The sequence below is a fragment of the Staurois parvus genome, unplaced genomic scaffold, assembly GCF_062004578.1.
Source record: "Staurois parvus isolate SC_StPar_1 unplaced genomic scaffold, SC_StPar_1.0 ptg000387l, whole genome shotgun sequence".
NCBI lineage: Eukaryota > Metazoa > Chordata > Amphibia > Anura > Ranidae > Staurois > Staurois parvus.
In genome coordinates, this window is record NW_028318183.1 from 5215385 (window position 1) to 5230741 (window position 15357).

Here is a 15357-nt window from a genome sequence, read left to right on the forward strand (position 1 = left end):
TACCATCCTTTCATGGCAAATCTAGGTTCAGGCAGTATTAGAAATCTGGCAAATGATACATTCACTGAACTGAAACATTTGATGTTTAATCAATGCTTCACCTTTGGTTCCAATAGAAGACCTATACACTTCTGACCACACACATTCACCATGACACCAAAGAAGATTTTTACCTTGCCATCCTTATTCTTTTTTTGTTTTGCATAGGATGCAGAGGGATTAGAGAATCTGTTTTGAGAATATGTTTTTATCCCTGTTTGTGCCCCCATTAGTGAGATTTACCCTTCTGGTTACTATTATCACCAAAGTGAAAGTAAAAGAAAATCCCAAATTTTGAGTTGTCCCCAGAACAGGAATAGTGGGGATATCTTCCAATGGGGACACTAGTTCTGGTGACAACCAGGGATTCCATTGCTTTACAGAGATTTTATCTCACTTTCTGTTTTGGCTATGGGTCTACAAGTAAAGAGAAATCTCCCCTATGAGACACAGATGACAAAAATAAACTTTACAGGGGTTATAACCCTCCTTTACTCTATTCAAAATGGAAAAAAAAGGTTTGTCTTTAGTCCTATTTTGAATATCCTACTTTGAATATGCGGAGTAGTAGTTAATCTTTTTGTAGTTTTCAAATTATGAGCATTCCAAGCATTCAGCAAATCATCCTATAATGCAAGCTGGGAGCAGAAAGCTTCTTCTCAATCCCTATTTATGTATGAATATACAATCCAGGTCCCAGGTTTTTACCTCCAAGATAGTTTATAAATCATGTTGTTAAAACTTTCCCACATTTGTGGCCTAAAGTTGTTACAGTATGTAGATAAGAGCCATGCTCTGCCCCCCACTGCGCTGGATATTTACTCTAATTTGGCCAATAACAGCACATAGCTGCTAACTCACCAGCTCTAGTAGCCAAGAGTGAGTGACCAGGGATATCCTTCTGGAGCTGTGTTATTGTTACCCTGACGTCCTCCTAATCCTGCTGTGAACAACTGGTGATTTGTAGTGCACTCCCTAGCCAAGGCAGAGGAGATATTGGTTAAATCCATCACAATCGGCTTTGTTGTCTAATGGATTGAGTAAGCTTGTTACATCAATTAGTTGGGAAGCATTACAGAAACCTTGCTCAAAATGGAATTATTTTGGCAGTGCCAGACTAAGCTATGACAAGCCACGTTTATACAGCTCAGCTGGAGAAGTTTCTTCATGAAATATGGGTTTAGTATTCTCTTCAAGATTTATTCAATGTTTTATTTCATAGATAGGAAATGAAAAAAAAATTGTTTAAAAAGAAACCCCAAGCAGTAAAGGAGATCTTGTCACCATCCCATGCCTAACATAAAAATAAAGGTACTTATGTACTCATGGGTCAGGATGGCTTTCTTTATCAATCTGACTCCCCTGATTTCCAACAGTATAGTGCTGCTCTATCTCCTGGGCCTTGATGTCAAGGGTGTCAATGCAGATTGCTTAAATCTTCCCTGGCCAGGACCTTGGCTCACATCAGGGCAGTGGAGAGGGGGCAGCTGCCTCTCTATGGAGCTCTATTGAAAGCACAGCAAGGCAGCAAAACAATAAATTAAGCTGAGTTATGGTTACGTAAGTACCTTTACTTAGAATGCCTATTTGGTTAGGCAATGGGTCTCTTAAAAGGGCACTGTCTCGAGCTAGACTTTTTTACAATGCGTGCCTCTGCTGTCATCTCTTCTTAACTGGAGACTTTAGAACAGGGATCTCCAAAGTATGGCCCAAAGGCTAAATCTGGCACGCTGCAAGATTTTATCCAGCCCAGAGCTTGGGTAAGTGGCCTTTCACACAGGACTATAGATCAACCTATGGTCCCTGTTTCTCCCCAACTTCCATATGCCCCCCCCCCCTTCAGCGCAGGTTCTCCTAACTGTGTTGTCATTACACTGGTGTTGGTTGCTAGGACCGCTGGCGTCCTAAACAACCAGTCAAGTAGGTCACCCTTACATCAGAGTCACATTTACATCAGAGTCACTCTTACATCAATGTCACCATCAGAGAGAATTGATGTCAAAGCATCAGAATGACCTGTTAACTTTAATGAGCTCAAGTTTATTTGGAATTTCAGTGCTCTGTTTTCCTGAAGTTCTTTCTGTGCTCTGAATCATGTCATGCTAATCACAAAAAATATCCAAGTAAAATGTATTAATTCATGTAAATTTTAATCATTACATTACAACACTGATTTTTTCTGCCTGCGAATATTTGTAAACTATATGATGTGGCAATTGTACTGAATATTTTGGAGATCCCTGCTTTAGAGGATCAGGGTTGTCATTAGTTGTAAGCTCTCCATCACTTTATGATACATATAATACAGTACTAGGTTTTGTTATAACTATAGTCACACATATTATTTTCTAAGTTGCCTCAAAAACCTCTCTGTTGAGGCCCCATTTCACCTACAGGCCTTATAGCAGCTGTCTGTTATGGCTATAGTTACACCACTAACTGCAGTCTGGTTGCTGGGGGGAAAAGAGACTGGGGTAATGCATCCTCCTGCCTGCAGCAGGCTGATGATACCATTTCAGAATAGGGAAATTCACAGATTTGAGTTCAAGAACTGTTTTTTCAGATGTTAAGAACTGCTTTTTATTATGTATTGTAACACGTTAGGAATGTATGTGTATGTATATATATATATATATATATATATATATATACACACACACACACACAGAGTTATAGATCTACTGAAAGGTTTATTTTAACATATATATATATATATATATATATATATATATATATATATATATATATCCTATATTGATAAAAGTATTGGAACAACACTCTAAATCATTGCATTCAGGTGTTCCAATCACCTCCATAAGAGTATAAAATCAAGCACCTAGGCATGCAGACTGCTTCTACAAACATTTGTGAAAGAATGGTTCATTCTCAAGAGCTCAGTAAATTCAAGTGTGGTACTGTGATAGGTTGCCACCTGTGCAATAAATCCATCCATGAAATTTCCTTGCTACTAAATATTCCACGGTCAACTGTTAGTGGTATTATAAGAAAGTGGAAGCAACTGAGAACAACAGCAACTCAGCCATGAAGTGGTAGGCCATGTAAAATGACAGAGGGGGGTCAGTGCATGCTGAAGTACACAGTGCGCAGAAGACGCCAACTGTTTGCAAAGTCAATTGCTGAAGACCTCCAAACTTCATGTGGCCTTCAGATTAGCACAACAGTGCATAGAGAGCTTCATGGAATGGGTTTCCATGGCCAATCAGCTCCATCCAAGCCTTACATCACCAAGTGCAATGCAAAGCATCGGATGCAGTGGTGTAAAGCACGCCGCCACTGGACTCTAGAGCAGTGGAGATGGGTTCTCTGGAGTGACAAGTCACGCTTTTCTGTGTGGCAATCCGATGGACGTGTCTGGGTTTGGCAATTGCAAGGAGAACGGTATTTGCCTAACTGCATTGTGCAAAGTATAAAGTTTGGTGGAGGGGGAGTTGCTTTTCAGGGGTTGGGCTTGGCCCCTTAGTTCCAGTGAAGGGAACTCTTAAGTTGTCAGCATACCAAGACATTTTGGACAATTTTGTGAGAACAGTTGGGGATGGCCCCTTCCTGTTCCAACATTACTGAACGCCAGTGCACAAAGCAAGGTCCATAAAAAAATGGATGAGAGAGTCTGGGGTGGAGGAACTTGAATGGCCTGCACAGAATCCTAACCTTTAACCCGACAGAGTACCTTTGGGATAAATTATAGCAGAGACAGGCCTTCTCATCTGACATCAGTGTCTGACCTCACAAATGTGCTTCTGGAAAAATGGTCAAACATTCCCATAGACACACTCCTAAACCTTGTGGACAGACTTCCCAGAAGAGTTGAAGCTGTTATAGCTGCAAAGGGTGGGCCAACTCAATATTGAACCCTACGGACTAAGACTGGGATGCCATTAAAGTTCCTGTGCGTGTAAAGGCAGGCGTCCCAATACTTTTGGCAATATAGCGTATGTGTGTATATATATTGTGGCAGTGCGGTGTCCTGCTACGGTCAAAATAAAGCTGAAAACCCTGGATTCTCAACCAGGCAGGTTGAGGGGCTCCAGAGAGTTGATATATTGCAGAGGAAACTGGCTTTTCAGTTTCCTCATATATTCATTAAGTCTGTTTTGGGATCTGGAGCCTGGAGATTTCAAAGAGATCTGGGAGGGATGAAATCTCCAATCCGGGGTCCGTGTTTTGAGAACCCCCAGCACACTGATTGCACAGGTGTGTGCAGGCCTTTTTGTAGAGGCCTAACCATAGTTCTGGGCTCCACCCCGGCAGACAGGAGTCAGGAGGGCTCCACCCCGGCAGACGGAGTCAGGAGGGCTCCACCCCGGCAGACAGGAGGTCTCTGCCTTGGAGTCAGGTGAAAGCCAGACTAGCTGTGTGCTAGTGGCCATAATTTGGGAAGAGTCTGCAGGAGGCAGACTTAAAACTGCGTGCAAGCCAGGAGGCTGAATACTATTAATTTGCTTGATGATGGATACCCCTGCGTGGGAAGTATTCTTGTTTATTTGAACTTTCTTGTAAATAAAAGTGGGCAAAAAGGCCCTTAAACAGATGCGAGTTGCTGTGTGTTTTGAAGAAGAGCTCTACCACTTGAAGCGAGTTCCCACATATGGTGGAGGATGCAGTGGGCAGAACTAGAGATCCCAGCAAGGAAGTAAGTTCATGTGTTGAACTGTGTTTGGTGCATGACTCTGCACTATCTGTGTGTGCAGGTGAGGAGATCTTGCAGAGAAAAGGAACTTTCCTTAAAGAGACAGTGCTCCATTGTGTTGCTGGACTGTGCAAAAGTGTTGTGGAGTGACTGCAAAGATGGGGCGGTCAAAACTCAAAGAAGCAAGATTGAAATGAGAGACAGAGCCCTGTGGCTGGAGGGGTTATCACCAGAACAAGCCCCCTATATGGCTGCACAGAGTTTGCCACAGTGGGAAGTGCATGCTGTTGTCCCTGGCAATGCTGCTGAAAGGAAACCAGTTTTCTGTGTGCAGAGTACTAAGCCTGAAAGAGGATGCAGTGTTGGAAGTTCGGCTAAGATACTGCCGCAAGAGCGCTGTTTGCGGTGCAGTGAATGGGGGCACACTGTCTCCAAATGCCCTTTATCCCAGCTTCCAGTGCAAGGTGACAGAACCAGACAAAGGTCTGGGTATGCAATTGGGAAGCCTGCTTGGAGTTCCAGGAAGGAGCAGCAGGCTGCCCAAAGGTTTCAGAGAAATGTGGTTGCCCATAGCAACACATGTTACTTCAGGCCTGCGGACCCTGTGAGAGAAGTGTCGTCTGCAGAGGATTGTGGCAACACAGAGATGAGAGTTCAGCGCAACTGGAGGAACCCACAAAGTTCAGCTGGGAGAGTGCCATCTCCCATAGCAACAGGAGAAAGCCTGCCAACCAGGAGAAGGGGCTACAAGGGAGATGTGGTTCCGTATCCCAAGAAGGTTATCGGTGGAACCATACCCTGCCTGGAATGTGGTCAGTTTGGGCATGGTATCTTTACCTGCCCCAGATTATGGAATACCACTGATGAGGGTGGTACTGGGCAAAAGTCTTCATCTGCAAGCCCAGATTCGTGTTTAAAAATGTTGGCAGCCACCTCTAGCAACAGTGAGGAAGTACCTGTTGTGCCTGCAGGGGGTGCCAAGGAGTCAGAAGTGCCTGCCACAGTATCATCCTATAGCTGCATGGATGAACTGGCTGGCCAAAGAGAGGAGATGACAGAAAGGATCCAGATCCCACGCACTCAAGTGAAGAAGGTGAAGCCTGTTGAAGTGATGGGTAAGACTGGTACTTTTGAGAAAAATGTGAGAGATACTAATGCAATGATTGAGACTGACTTTGAGACTCTCTGCTATAAATTTGGGATACTCTCAGTTGGGAAACCCACTGCTGGTGATTGTGAGAGAGACTTGCCTCTGTATAATGCTTTTAGTGGGGAGGCAACAGTTAAAAATGTGAAGAGTACTGATATTGGGGTTGCACCAATGTCCTATAAACAGAATGCTAAATTAAATGTAGTAGGGGTGACCACCAAGCAGGATGTGTTATCTCCCCTAGCAACGGTGGTTAAGGTAACCCAGGATAACTATGCTGTTGCTCTGGTGGACCAGAGTGTATCTGAATTGTATCTGAATTGAGTGATGAGAATTTGTTATTTCAGTGTGGCAATGGTGAATCTAAAAGGTATGAATGTATTCATAATGATGGGTCAATGCAATCCACTAATGCAAAAGTTTTTGTAGTGAATGACACGCCACTAGGTCACGGTGGTGAGAGTGTGAAATTGCAACCTGCTGTGCCTAGAAAAGGAGTCTCTCAGTGTGATATGGATTATGAAGATATAGGTAATGGGTCTGATACAGAGCCACTCTGTCCCTCTGTGTCTCCTTCAGCGGTTGGAGTGGTACTGCGTAGTACCTCTGATGGGATCACAGGGACGATGGACTGGGACAGATGGGCAACGAGCTTGTTGGCGTTAATAAAAGATACCTCTGTTGCCAACAATGAAGTGGACACAACTTCTGCTGTGCTGAATAGAGTGACTGTGGAGCAGCTATTAGTCCAGGGCGCTCCTGTCGCTGCCAAAATTAACTCACTGCTGGTAAAAGGCACCATTGAGGATAAACACTCAGCAGAAGTTTTGCTCACAGCCCATAAAGGAGTTAATGGTGTGGTATACCAAACTGATATCCATAGAGCAGCCGTGGAAGAGCTCATTGACACTGAGCCTCAGAGTATTTGGGTGAATCCCACACCTGGTTACGCTCTGGGAGAGCCCCAGGTTATTGTGTTGGGTACCTTGAGCCGAGAGGAAGCCTCTTTAAGAAGCACCACCTCTGAGGCATCAGTAAATGAGGGTCTCCATGTCTCCAGGAAGGTCTTATGTGTGGAATCAGGCTGTCTTTTTATAACAGACCTGCTGATGGAAATGTTAGCCTTCTGGAGTGTACAGCCAGTGTATACCTTGCTGTCTCTTCCATGTTCGGGGGAGCTAATACAGCGGAGTACCGCTAATTGGAGCTGGGTATTACAGGCTATACAAGACAAAGATGGTCAATATAGGAATTCTGTGATACCATCCTTGTTGGTAATGGTGAAAATTGTCTTTCAGTGCATCGCTGGGTTGCTTCATAGCAGTAATCGGTGTGAGAGGCACACCAGAGTACTGTTGGACAGGACAGAGGTTTGGGCAGAAGTGCCAGAAGACGCATGTATATGTGATGTGGTTGGGGTTGTCTACCCAAATGCAGAATTATGTAAGGATGGTTTGGCATCAGGACAGTTGCTGGCAGAGTCTTTTGTGACAGCGAAGTCAATGGGTAGTGATGTTTCCATGGGAGACACCCACTCCGCTGTGTGTAATTCCTCTCCAGAAACTGCCCTGCCAACTACTTGTGAACTGAGTTCTGACAAGAGTTTTTTGACTAATGATAAAAAGGGAAATGTGTTGATGAATTTGGATTGTCTGATTACTATGTGTGATAACAAAAAGAATGGTAGACCTGGTGGTCAAGTTGACATGGTAGCTGGTCATCCTGAAAAAGGTAATGAGTGCTTAATAGACACAAGAGAGGTTAAGAGTATAGTAATAGGCCCCCTACAGGTTCAGGAAGGTCACTCTGGAAAAGTTTTCCAAAGGTCCAGTAAACGCCCAAGTTGTAAGAATGAAAGGTCTAAGGAAACTGGCCCAAAGCTTAACAAGGGGACGTTAAAAGTGTTTGATTCCCAAATAAAAGAGCCCACCTCTATTACTAAAGGGTCTAAAAATATAACCCCATCAAAATTAAACAAAGCAAAAAGGGATGGTCTAGAGGAAGTTGAGGGAGCACGTTGTAATATTACAGGTACCAGGCACTTAAAGCTTAGGCGTCAACCCCGGGTTACAAAGGGTACTGAGTTTTGTAAACCCCCTAGTGGTAAAAGGACTAGCATAGTCTTAAGGAAATTAGAAAGGCCGCGCTTTTGGAAGCACACTCGTAAAAAGGCACGGGGATGTCCTAGAGCCCAAGTAAGGGTAGCAAGAGGAGACAAGGGAAGTCATCTCTTGGGGCAGGGAGTAGTGTTTCCCTTGGATGAAAATGAAGTCAGCCAGGATTGGACCTTTACAGGTGATAGCCCACACAGAAGGTCTAAAGCAAGGGTTTTAGGTTTGTGTGTTCCGCCCCCTACGGGGTCAAAACAAAGGGGGGGGATATGTGGCAGTGCGGTGTCCTGCCACGGTCAAAATAAAGCTGAAAACCCTGGATTCTCAACCAGGCAGGTTGAGGGGCTCCAGAGAGTTGATATATTGCAGAGGAAACTGGCTTTTCAGTTTCCTCATATATTCATTAAGTCTGTTTTGGGATCTGGAGCCTGGAGATTTCAAAGAGATCTGGGAGGGATGAAATCTCCAATCCGGGGTCCGTGTTTTGAGAACCCCCAGCACACTGATTGCACAGGTGTGCAGGCCTTTTTGTAGAGGCCTAACCATAGTTCTGGGCTCCACCCCGGCAGACAGGAGTCAGGAGGGCTCCACCCCGGCAGACGGAGTCAGGAGGGCTCCACCCCGGCAGACAGGAGGTCTCTGCCTTGGAGTCAGGTGGAAGCCAGACTAGCTGTGTGCTAGTGGCCATAATTTGGGAAGAGTCTGCAGGAGGCAGACTTAAAACTGCGTGCAAGCCAGGAGGCTGAATACTATTAATTTGCTTGATGATGGATACCCCTGCGTGGGAAGCATTCTTGTTTATTTGAACTTCCTTGTAAATAAAAGTGGGCAAAAAGGCCCTTAAACAGATGCGAGTTGCTGTGTGTTTTGAAGAAGAGCTCTACCACTTGAAGCGAGTTCCCACAATATATATATATATATTACTTTAGTAGGAAACCAGTACAGTTCAAAAAGCTGGTTAACAGAAAATCATTTCAGCTCACTAAGCTTCTCACTATGATATGATATGAAAGTCAAAACAAAGGCATTGCTGTGTTTGTGAAAAGCGTTTGGCATTATTAATATAGAGTGCTTGTTGTTCTCTTACAAGAAGAACTATAGAGATTGTTGTTCAATGATCAGTTAGACTGTTGAGTAGGCAAATATTTGTATGAACAGATGCAACCATCCAGTATTGGTTTGCATCTGCACAGTTTAATATGCTGACAGTTGCGCTGCTTTTTTAGCTGTGCCTGGGAGCAATCTGTTTGTAGAACAATGTGGGGTTCACATAGCGACATAGAATGACAACTCGGCAAGCCGTTTGATAAGCAGATATTTATAAATCTATCAGTGTTGGGTGCCATATGATGAGAAGAATTCTGTACTTTCTCAGTATTTTGGTTGCAGTGGTTACACATAATTCCAGTAAATATTTCTACACCTAATTGTATCATTTGTTTTACTGGTGTGGAGTAAAGAAGACATACAATTACTGTGGCCAGATCATATAAATAGATTGGGAAATGATCTAGAGATAATAATCCATGCCAATCCATGGAATTCCAAGACTTTCCGTGCAAATTGCCATCGATCTTCTAATATAAGCCTTGTGTGAAAGGTGATTGCCCAGCATGTAAACATGCATGCTGGGTCAATACGAGTATGAATGTAAAATCTACATTTGTTCTAAGAAACTCCTTTATATATGTAGCTCTGTCATGTTTTGGCAAGAGAATCCTTTATCTGTGACTCCAAGCCCCTAGAGTCATCCACAGAGAAAGTTAGCAAAGCTAAATAAAATTTTAAATTCCAAGCTCTAATTAATTGGACTAAAATTGCTAACTTTGTCTGAGGATGACTCTTGGCGCTTGGAGTCAGAGATAAGGGACCCATTAGGTTAGACAGCTGTGGCCCTGTCAAATGTATCAATGTATGCTAGCAAGATGTGCTGCTTAGAATTATGCACAAGGAAAGAACAGATTCATGGAATGCTTATAAATGTGGAGAACATCGGTTGGTTAATAAAGAAATGTAAATGAGTGAGCTCTCAATTAGATGCGAGAACCCCAAAGAGAGTTCCTGAGATTAGTTGTGGGAGGCAGCCCCACTGAAAGCAATGGGAGGCTGCCGGCTCCCATGGTTAATTGCACTCACGCACATGCCTACATCCAGGGCAGATCACTCGCATGTGATTACACACAAGTGCCCACAATTAGTTGCGGGAGCCAGCAGCCTCACATTACTTTCAAGGGGCTGCCTCCTGCAGCTAATCGCAGGAACCCCCGCTGGAATTCTCACATCTAATCAGAGTACAGGTGCATTCGCAGGTGTGAATGCACACTGACCAAACATCAACTTTAAGGGCTCAGGAAGCTGCTGTTACTAAAGTGTTATAAACATGCCAACAACTACAGTTGCTCCTTCAAGCACCTAATATGGCTATTATTATGTAACACAGCGTGAGGCACCTTAAAATATAATTGAAATGGTATAAAACTTACGCTCTCCATGCTACGTCCCGTATCAGGCAAGCAGTAGGAACCAGCAGTAATCCAAGCCAGAAGTATCCAGACTTCAATACCATCCCTGCCTGAAAAAAGAGAGACAGAAATGTTACAATGCCAGTATAAATGTCCTTGGCACGGGCAATTTTTTAATTCTGCTGTTATCATCACATTTGAGACATAAGAGTGTTTACATCTCTACAAGATGAAGGTGCATATAGCTGCTTAGATCGCATTTTATTCTATGTTGACTTAAAAAGAAGACAGGATCCTAATGCTTGCTAAGGATTTCCCAATTAATTGTACACTTGCTTTTTTTTTTTTAAATTCCTTACTTAGGAGAAACATTTGTACAAATATAGTGTAAATTGCAAGGCATCAAAAAGTAACACTTGTAACATATTTATGCAATAGAATAGTAGTAGGACCATGGACGCCACTGTGGCTGGTAATGACTTTCACACTTTTTACCACGCTTTCTAAGCATTTTTAAAGGACACGTGACTTAACTGTACCAAAAACGCTTCTCAGAGGCATTTTTGAGGCGCATTTCAGGCGTGTTTCAGGCATTTTCCATTGATTTCAGCAAACATGCCCTAAAGATGCTGCAAGCAGGAGTTTTTACACCACACCGCAAACGCAATGCCTCAGTGTGACAACATACATAGATATACATTCACATACATAGGGAAGCATTTTTCTTGAGCTTTTCAGGTGCTTTTAACGCAAAAATGCTTCAAAAACTCCTCAGTGTGAAAGTAGCCTAAGACATGCATACCAATATTGTGAATTGCACAATTATCAAGGTAAATTTGATCATTGGCAACAGACAAACAACTACTATTTCTCAGCATTTTTTCTTTTAAATATTATTGTAGTCAACCTCCTCAAACCAAAGGGAAAAAAGAGAAGAGGAAACCAGAGGAAGAAAAGATAAAAAAAACTTTGCAGACACTTCTAAGGCCTTTGGGAAGCTCTTTCTTTTAATGAACTTCCTTTCAAAAACCAGAAGAAAAAAACATTTACAAGGTGTTCTGAAAGCTTTTGAATAGAGGTTGGCAATATGCAGCATACGCACCAAAGCTGTTGTCAGACGGCATGCAGGACCTGCCAGGATTCTGCATGCTGGAAGCAGGACCTGAGGCACAGCTATGGGGGGGTAAGGGGGTCTGATCACTCCAAAGTGTTGTGGCGTTCCAAAACTTAAAGTTCTGGGAAAGTAGATAACACCAATCCTGGGGGTATTTCAACAAAGATAGGGGCGGTAACATGTTTCAAAGGACAACTCTTCTTTCTCAACATGTAACTGCTCCCCTCTTTACACCAGCATAGAGATTACCACAAGGCATTAGGCAGTGGCACTGGATGCTATTTATTGGTGGCTTTTTGACAGCTGTCAGATTGGGTCACTGTGATGCAGGCAAGGGGATCTGGAGTTGACGCTTTCCTGTATACAGCCTTGCTTATCTCCACCTTGGTGATTCCTACCACTTATGCTAATGTAAAGTGTGGTATTTTTTTCTTTCAATAAATGGTTACGGTTATGCTAATGAGGATCCTGTGCTACTGTTTTTTTGTTGTTTGAGTTGCTTTGTATCATCCCAGATCTCCTCTGGAAGCTACAGGATCCTCCTGTTCTATTGTTCCTGACCATCCTTCTGATTGAATTAGAATTCGGATTGGAGTGAATCTCATTTATGTATTTATTTATTTCAGGTACTTATATAGCGCTGTCAATTTACACAGCGCTTTACAAATATATTGCACATTCACATCAGTTCCTAACCCTCAAGGGGTGTACAATCTAACTCACATTCATACATACACATATTAGGGCCAATTTAGACAGGAGCCAATTAACCTACTCATTGATATTACTGACACTGGAACCTGGGGCTTGTAGTGCACTTTGCTAATTTGTGTAATACCACCAATCCTGGGTTATATTGCTGCACTGACCCTAGTCCTGAGAGTATATTGCTGCACTGACAGCACAATTGGGGGTATTAAATTTGTGCCAATCCTGGATTTGGTTGCTGCACTGACACCAATCCAGTTTTTTTCTAATTTGTTGTTTCACTGACTGTGGGTATTATACTGCACTGACACCATTTCTGTGGATATTTTGCTGCACTGACACCAATTCTGGGATTTTATTACTGCAGTCACTGACAATGTTGAGGTTGTATTCACTAACTAAATATACCTTTTCAAATTTTTTTAGCACTCGAGGCTGAAAAAGTTGCCTACCCCTGCTTTAGTGCCATACAAATGCCTCCTAAACACGCCAAAAATAAGTTGCAATGTTATATGCAATTCCCAAGTGTATTAATGCATATTTCTTGTGGGAACGTAACCTTGATGTGTAGGTGTTCTACTCTGGATGTGTTTTAGTAAGCTTCATTAATGATATAAAGGGCAACCACCAACTCTGCAGTCATAACAGAATGACAGAGTTTGTGTACAAGTGGCCGCTCAATAATGGAGTCGTATTTGGCTGAGTGTGGCCTCTAATGTTTCTTTTAGGACACATGACAAAGGACAGGTGTTCACACTCTTAGCCATCAGTTGTTGGGTGCTAAATCCTTCAACTGCTGTCAAGGTGACAAGATGGCTGGAAGACCATTGCTGTGCTATCAGCTGACATCTCAGAGGGGTCCTTGAGTTTAACTCCCTGACTAATAGAAAATAAACAATCCACCCATAGGTTAATACTGAATAGTCTGGGGAAACCCATTGTAGGTTACCGGGAATAATGTTCCCTACTGCTGAACTTCCATGCTCATCTTTCTTTCCTCATCCCCCTCCTCCATAACACGGAGAAAAAAATAATAAAGATGTTTCTATCAACAATATTTCCTGTAGCTGTACATTGCATGCTGTACCTTGCATATTCTTAATATTTGTATTCTTATATTTTTAATAAATGATCAAATAATGTTATACAAAGTCACAAGTAAAATGCCATTGAATCTCAGTTACTCCATTTACGGTGCTAGTGACACTTTAGCACATTCAAAACTTCATGAAGAAAATATTTATAAAACTAATGATCTGCTTGCCTTGTTCTGTAAAAATACAGCTCTTTTTGTAAACTCCTTTGCAATAACTAAACACATTATAACACTCTTAAAACTCAGATTTTAATTCAGGTAGCATGAGAAAGTCTTACGTCCTCTAAACAGGTTTTAAATGCTATTTGCACCCCAATAAGGAGACTTCCTCTCACTTCCTCTTCTGTTTGATGCTCATCACCTGGGCAGGAAGTGAGGGAAAATATCTCTATTGGGGACATGAACAGCAATACAATCTTGAAAAAGGTTATAAACCTTTCACACTCTACTAGAAAGCAATTTTATTGTTCTGCCCATCTTGAAAAGATTTCCCTCACTTCCTGTTATGTCTAACAGCAAACAGAAAGGAAGCAAGGAAAAATTTACCATCTGGAGGCACACATGGTAATAAAAAGATAACAAAACACCTAGTCCCTCCTTACTCTATACAAAATATATAGAAAATATTTAAATACAGTATATATAAACCTTTTTTTTAATATTGTTTGTAATGATGTATGTACTGTATATGGGGGTGACTATATCTGACCAATACATATTTTGCTCATATATGTTGTTTCTGCTTCCGTTTTGTGCCTTGCTGATTATCATCGCTAACTGCACTCCAGAAATAAGTAGGATATAAATGGGTCAGATTTTTTTGTTCAACCAGTGGGTTGAACAAAAAGAACTGACCTAATTCCCCTTCCACGCACTTGAGGTAGATGGGGGAATCCTCCCCACTGTGGTATTATATTCTGACAGTGAGGAGACTTCTCCACCGTCAGAATACACTGATCAGTGCTGCAGTCTATAGCATGCAGCCCTGATTGAGAGGGGAAAATCTGAATTTTGATCCATGTTGATAGGGTTTAGTCTGTCAGGTTAAGAACAACAAAGAGGTGACACGCTACAAATAACAGAGCATTGCAGGTTCACAGGTGCAATTTAAATAAATGGATTTGTACTTGTTGAGTATTGTCTTGTGTAGGCTTTAAGTGTCAAAATGCTCTGGTGTGAATGGGGCCTTAAAGGATAAGTTCACCTTTGGGAACATGTTTCATATTCTACCCATGTTCCCATAGCCACAAATGCACAAAAAAATGTGCATTTATTTTTGTCTAAAAGGTGAACTTATCCTTTAAGCTGGCCATACACGGGTCACAATTTGGCCAGTTTATCATGTATGGACAGGGAGGTTGTACAGAAGTTGATCTACCAATTGACTTCTGTACAACCACCCTGTCAGATTTTCCCCAGTTGATCAGTACTGCTGGATATAGCCACCATAAGAATACAACAGCTCAATGGAAGGATTAACCCATCCACCTTGAATGTGTGGATAGGGGAATCAAATTATTTTTTTTTCATGTTGAATGTATGGGCTGCTTTAGACTGCATAAAGCAGGTGAAAACATAAATGTGTTATTTCACAGCAACTCTAAAATGAGACACTGTTCTAGAGAAATATAAGGGTAAGAACAAAGGGTGGTAGATAAGCAGGGGTTGTGTCGTGTAATAAATTAGCTAGTTCTGTGTTACAAAACAAGCTAAGTGGATGGGACAGTTGTGGGAGAAGGGCTTGGTCCACAAAATTATCAATCTTTTTACATACAGAGACTATAGTTTCTGAATTGGATGCAGACAACCCTTATCAGCGTATTTCAGTTTCTCTAACAAGAGTATCTACCAAATCTTTTGGAACAATTGTGGGAGAGGCTGAGGAAACCCACATCTTAGCAAATAATAAGGACATTAATTTTAAAATGCATGCAGACATGGTAACAAGCAATCATTGTATCATGGATAGATTACAATTTACATATACTGTATAACAATCAACATTACCACATCTCAGGGACTAGGCATA

At 42.1% G+C, this 15357-nt stretch overlaps 1 protein-coding gene across 1 annotated transcript in view; it reads right to left on the minus strand.

The window, feature by feature from the left end:
* The window catches only part of ATP8A2 (ATPase phospholipid transporting 8A2), an 870132-nt gene that overhangs the window by 49922 nt on the left and 804853 nt on the right, over positions 1 to 15357 (minus strand). Inside the window, exon 34 of the mRNA XM_089685820.1 lies at positions 10432 to 10520. Coding sequence (XP_089541946.1) covers positions 10432 to 10520 — 89 coding nt within the window. The remainder of the gene's footprint in view (positions 1 to 10431; positions 10521 to 15357) is intronic.